Genomic DNA, 6197 nt, shown 5'->3' with positions numbered 1-6197 from the left:
GGGAAACTGGAACCTCTGTTTTGGGGGTGAAGTGTGAGGGATAAGCCCTCATCCTTCTGATATGCTTCCGGCTGCTTACGACTGAAGAAGACTGACGTGTGCGCGGACAAAAATTAAAACTTTTCGCCTTCAAGCGTGCCCTTCCGCCAACCCGCATCAGATGATAATGTAGCGGAGCCACGGCGCTTAACCGCGTGCAGTCTCAGCTCAGCTCAGAAGAAATGAGTGTAAAGAAATGGGAGAACAAAGCGGAAAAAGGGAAAACACAAAATGGCTGACCTTGTAAGTTTTCCGTAAGCGCCCGGCCGTTCGTTTCAGGAAGCTGAGGAAGTTAATGCTTGCATTCTATCTTTGTCTGCACAGCTTACGTGTTCTATTGTTTTTTTTTTTTCGGGTGTGTTTCTGTTTTGTTTCGTTCCGCTCCGTTTCGTTCCGTTCGTCCGTGCTGTTCAAACATTCTGCACAACGGCGGCCCGCGAGGAACTTGCTCGCGAAGAAGCTGACGAACTTAAATTTCAATCTCTTCGCTTGGGCAGACGATGGCTGTTTTAATAATTATGCTCCTGTTGAAGAAGTTCGCGGGTGCCCTCGCTCACTCCGTGGATGACAGTAACGCGAAGCCGGGGCGAGGACAAGACAATTTGCGTTTAAACTTTTTGTGTCCTCCGAGCTCCGTGCGAACGGTTGCCATCCTGCCTCATCGGAAACAAAGCGAATCGCATGATACTTAGCAGAAAACCGCGCTGTGTCAATGGGTTTGCCTTCCGCATTTGGGTTGCTTTCTTACCGTGCACCATCCCCTCAACGTGTCCCACACGCGCTATCAGCACAATTCCACGTTAACCTCCGCGTGGCTTTCTTGATAGCTATCATCATCATCATCATCATCATGCACCACAAGGCTGGCCGGGCTGGCTGGTGGAAGGTATATAAATCTTGGATTTTTTTTTTCATCCATCCCGCTCCCGTTCCACCACTGTAATGCTCCATTTACGGAGCATTGTCCTTTTGGAGCGGTTCCAAAACCAACGACGACATCGCACGAAAGGCTGTGGCCGTGGCTGTGGGCATTCCCATAGCATTGTGAATGGTGGCTGATGCTTACTCGCGCGAATAACGTGCAAACTCCAGACTCCGGAACCCCGGCAGGAGACGCGACTTGAAGGAGCCAGCCCCAGCCAGCAGGGGAAGTAAATCAGGTGTGCGCCACAATACCGAATGTCTCGAAATGTGGTGCATGGCAATGAGCGAGATATCATTTATGCAGCAAACGTTCTATGAGGTCTTACGTTCGTAGCTCGGTAGCGAATGTACAAATGAAGGTTTTGTAATTATTATGCGTTCTTAAAGGCCATTGCATGTTGAACAAAATTATTTCATTAGATGTAGTGCAATATTAATTTTACAATAAAAATAGCAAAAATTGGAATAAATCACCGTCACCGACCCATAAAGACCATTAGCGATCAGCAAACAGTGATTTATATTGACAATCAAGCATCCGCTAAGTTGAACAACGTATTTATAGACCAGAATCTATATCGTTTTAGCGTTTAGCCAACCAACGAAGACGATGGAGGCGCATAATGGAGGCGCATGGAGGCGCATGAAGGCGCATGGAGGCGCCCCAATACCATGGGCAAATTTTATGCCAATTGCGTGCAAATTATGAGGAATTTTCCCCAAAATTCAGTCGCTAAGCAAAAAGGACATATCATATACATCTCAGTGCAACTATTTTCTCTCCGACAAAAAAAAACAAAACATTTTACTGACGAGTATTTATTGTAGAGTTATATTAGTAGTTACGCGATGGGCATTCTACGCACAATTATTCGGCAAATGGCAGCTAATGACTACAGTAACTTTTATGCATATTGTTGTACTAATATGATGCTCGATCTTTTAGCACAGCGCCTATAAGATCGCCCAAGCGATCATGTTGCTAAAAAATTAATGGCTTGATAATGGAACGTTCGTATTGGTAGCGGCCGCGTACTGAACATGCCCAAGTAATCCTCTTCTATCCATAAAACACAGAATGAAAACACAGTGAGGAAACCTATATAATAATTTGATCGGATCTCGAGGTTGATGAACTAAGAATTGTTCAATCTCTTCCAGACAATATCAGACAATAAATCGGACAGGAGGCAGACCAGGATCGTTCGTCTAAAAAGCGAAACATAAGGATAACCCGTTCGTAATTAATATGAAGAAAATACACAATGAAAATGGGTTATCAATCGTTTTTTTTAATCCGTTAGCACTTTTCCACTCGAAAAAGCTGCCTGATCGGAAAAGCTGATTGCCTCTCGCTCTAACTTTTTGGTCCTATACCGAGTTCCCACGCCAATTAGCCTACCCGTACCCAGCATAAACATAAACCAGAAGGCAGCGTGTGCGGCGTTATGTTTACATCTTGTGTTTCTTGGAATTTTATGTTTTTCTTCAAACCTTCGGCGCGTGTGTGCGTTGGATCCTCCCACCCAAACACGCGAGTAACCTGATTCACCGATTCACCGGAGCTAGTATAAAATCGGCTTGTATACGCGCACATCGACGCATTTTGACCTTCACTCCATTCACAGTGGGAACCGGCTCGCGGAACAAGCTCGTGGCAATCGTTTCTGCATCGTCGTTTGTGCTGGTCGCTTTATCGTTTGTGCAGACTTATCAACCCGAGATAGCAGAGGACAATTTTCTTACCATGGCCGCAACTATTGACGCCCAGTTCGTGCAGCAGTCGAACGATTTCGCCGTTCAGCTCTACAAGGTGAGTCATCATCGATCCGCGGTGGGTTGCGCGCTGAGTCATCGGTTCCATTCGGTTCTAATTTTAATATTGCAGCAAGTGAGTGCAAAGAATGCTGGACAAAATGTGGTCATTTCCCCGCTATCGATCAGTGGTTGCCTTTCGTTGGCCGCCATGGGTGCCGGTGGATTAACGGCTGAAGAATTGTTCGCCGGATTGCGCTACGGAAAGGCTGACCAAAGGCAGCAGGTTGCCGAATCGTACGGACGGCTTATGCAGCGTCTGGCATCCGATAAAACCCTCGCCATGGCCAACAAACTGTTCGTGAAGGAGGGTTATAAGGTGAAAAGTTCCTTCAATGAGGTAGCTACCGGCAGCTTCCAGTCCGAAGCCCAGGCCCTCAATTTCGCCCAGAATGTGGAGTCCGCCAAGACGATCAATGATTGGGTGGAAGGAAAGACGAACAACAAAATCAAGGATCTGATCGCACCCGACATGCTAGACGATCTGACCCGTATGGTGCTGGTCAATGCGGTGTACTTTAAAGGTACATGGACGTATCAGTTCGATCCGGCCCGTACCCGCCCGATGCCATTCTGGATCAGTGCTACCGAATCACTGGACGTGCCGATGATGAACATCAAGAAGCACTTCGGGTACAATAACTTTGAAGATAAAGGATTCTCCGCCCTGGAGCTTACCTACAATGGAAGCGACGTCACGATGCTGGTGCTGCTACCGAACGAGCGCGATGGATTGGCCGCGTTGGAAGAAAAACTACCGAGCCTCAACCTGGCCGAGATTACCTCACAGTTGTATAAGCAAGAGGTCGAAGTATTTCTCCCCAAATTCAAGATCGAATTCTCGCTCGATCTTAACGACGATTTGACGGAGGTACGTTGTGTGCATTGCATTGAGCTGGAATGCTTGCTAAAAATGAAACGTTCTTCTTACAGCTCGGCATGGGCCGAATGTTCACCGATTCGGCCGAGTTTCCTGAGCTTTTGGAAGGAAACGAACCGCTCAAGGTTTCGAAGGTCGTCCACAAGGCGTTCATTGAGGTGAATGAAGAAGGAACCGAAGCAGCAGCCGCTACCGGTAAGTACCAGCAAGCATACTTCAGCCTGCTGATGAAGTCATTCCCCTTTTCATCCACCATCATTTCACCTATGAACACCTCTCGGCCACTCTTCTTGTAGCTGCTGTTGTGCGTGTGAGGCGAGCCCTCATTCACAGATTAAAATTGATCGTTGATCATCCGTTCTTGTACGTTCTGTTGACCGGGAATAGCGCTACACGGCAAGCGGTATTTGTCGGGCGTATGGCAGTCCCCGATTCGACCGTGGCGGCAGCCAAGAACCGAGATGAGTTGTAGAGTTCAGGGATGCGCCCTCTACCCCACTCTCTTCCTCTCTCCCTCTCTCTCTCTCTATCACTCTCTGTGTAGTGCATAGGGTTTCATTTGAACGTAGGACCATTGATATCGCTTATGCTCGTTCCGTGCCTGTAAGACCTCGTACAGCCAAAAGATACTATATCTCGTTGTTTGCTCTCTCTCACCCTTCCTTCTTTTCTATGATAATGGCGGTGTCCATAATAGGCATGATTATGATGTTGCGCTGCCTGCCGATGCATCCTTACTTCACGGCCGACCATCCGTTTGTCTACTTTCTGAGGCACCAGCAACAGATCTACTTTGCGGGCCGTATGGCGAAAATTGAAGTGTAAAAGCGTATCTGTCTTTCCACTCCCATAAACGTCCAAGAGCGGCAGCATTACGCACATTAAGGATTGCATTCTAGCGTAAAACGAAAAATGGCCTTAGCTACGCAATCAATAAAAGAGGTACCTACACACATCATCAAACGGAAATGAAGTCTTTATTTCGTTACAGCCGGCAGTTGCGCTGCTTTGATGTGCGGTTTGCCACCCTTAAAGGCCGCAAATCCTCGCACGTTTACTGATATCAGGCTGAAGTAGAGGATTGATACTTTGTCGTCTACCTGTCAAACCAACTGTGCATGTGGCCGCACGTTGCTTTATCAGTCTGATAAAAATTCAGACTAAGCGCTTAAGCTTGTTTCGTGGAATACGCACCAAGAGCATCGCTCACCTTTATCAGTCATGCCGTATCGTCTGGCTTGCCTAAAGCATAATTCTTTTCCTAACGCCTGAGCTAAAGATAAGATTTGCATCTTTCGCCGTTCCCAATGAATCATCGCGTTCAAAATCGAACACTCGTTCGCTTACGAACAAGAAGCATCTTGCACAACGCGTAGAGCTCGTGAGCTCATCGTTCGAAGATAGCAGCTTCTTGCATCGAGTACCGCACGCTCTCAAATTCCACTGAGCAAATAATGACTCTTCCCCCATGGGCACCAGTGGTAGTGGTGATGGCTTATCCGTTAACCTGATACACTTGAGCTTGAGTAATAATTTAACAATGTTGCTAACAACACGGCATGATTAAATTTTATTTTTGGCTCCCGTGAAATCGTGCACCCAGTTGGTGGTGGTGCTTGGAATAGATGCGCCTCATCTCAACAAACTCTCCGTTGTCTGGTATACGAAGACATCGAGGTGTAAACATTTGTTGAAGGCACACCGGCATTCATTCGCTTTGAGCCAATGTTTAGAATACCATTATCGTACAAACACGTAACCAGTTTTAGCTGGCGCAACCACCTTATCGCTATGTGCGTCAATATCTAGCGCGCCAAACATGCGTGCAACGAAATTGATCGATAGTTAAGCAGAGAGATAGTACTTGTCTGAAATCAGAGATATCGCTTCAGGTTTTGCTCTAGTAGGGTCGATCGAAAAGGTGCTCGTAGGGGAAACATCGCACACTGTATGTCTTTTTTATTTTTTACTGGCTTTTTACGCACTCAATTATTTAACAAGTTACTTCAATGTCTCTTATTTCCCTCATAGGAATGGCAATTATGGCTATGTGCTATATAGAGACACCGCGGTTCTTTGCAGATCATCCATTCCTTTATGCACTGCTATCACCCGAAAAGGGTGCATATTTCTTAGGCAAAATGTCCAACAAAGCCTAGAGCGGCATTCCTAAACCAAAGTACAAAAGTATTTCAACTAACTACCTCGAAGGCAACGTACATTCGAAACCGCAAGCTTACTGACATTAGTGATACAAATTTGTTTTAACCGATAGTTATTTGTGCCTTATCTAAAATTTATAAACACCAAGTGTGAATGAAGTGCATGCACTCAGTAGTGCTTTCTGTAATCACTCGTCATAATGACAATATATAAGAGGAAATTGTTGAAACTATTTCAAACCCGGTATTTGAAGAGTAAGTCTATAGGACACATCCGAAAAGAACGGCTATTTCGTTATCGTATCACAATGGAATAGAGTATGAAGGTTTCACACCAAATACATCATCAAACAACACCTTCATCAGACATCACCAGT

The 6197-nt window shown here is 46.0% G+C and overlaps 1 protein-coding gene across 4 annotated transcripts; it reads left to right on the top strand.

Annotated features, from left to right (window-relative positions):
• Positions 1-2513: 2513 nt before the first annotated feature.
• LOC126575461 (serine protease inhibitor 42Dd-like) lies at positions 2514-6053 on the top strand. 4 transcript variants are annotated; one of them, XR_007608265.1, is made up of 6 exons: positions 2514-2531; positions 2592-2776; positions 2852-3649; positions 3712-3853; positions 3955-4223; positions 4356-4498. XR_007608265.1 is itself a non-coding variant. In XM_050236168.1 (5 exons), coding segments are annotated over exons 1-5 (1254 nt in total). In that variant the 5' UTR covers positions 2514-2530; the 3' UTR covers positions 5818-6053. The 4 variants fall into 4 exon arrangements, 2 of the variants coding, with proteins under 2 accessions (XP_050092125.1, XP_050092124.1); XR_007608264.1 differs by having other exon boundaries at positions 3955-4261; positions 4356-4468; XM_050236168.1 differs by lacking the exons at positions 3955-4223; positions 4356-4498 and adding an exon at positions 5690-6053.
• The last annotated feature ends 144 nt before the right edge of the window (positions 6054-6197 follow it).

Source organism: Anopheles aquasalis, chromosome 3, assembly GCF_943734665.1.
Source record: "Anopheles aquasalis chromosome 3, idAnoAquaMG_Q_19, whole genome shotgun sequence".
In the NCBI taxonomy this organism is placed as follows: Eukaryota; Metazoa; Arthropoda; class Insecta; order Diptera; family Culicidae; genus Anopheles; species Anopheles aquasalis.
This window is presented reverse-complemented; position numbering and strand designations above follow the sequence as displayed.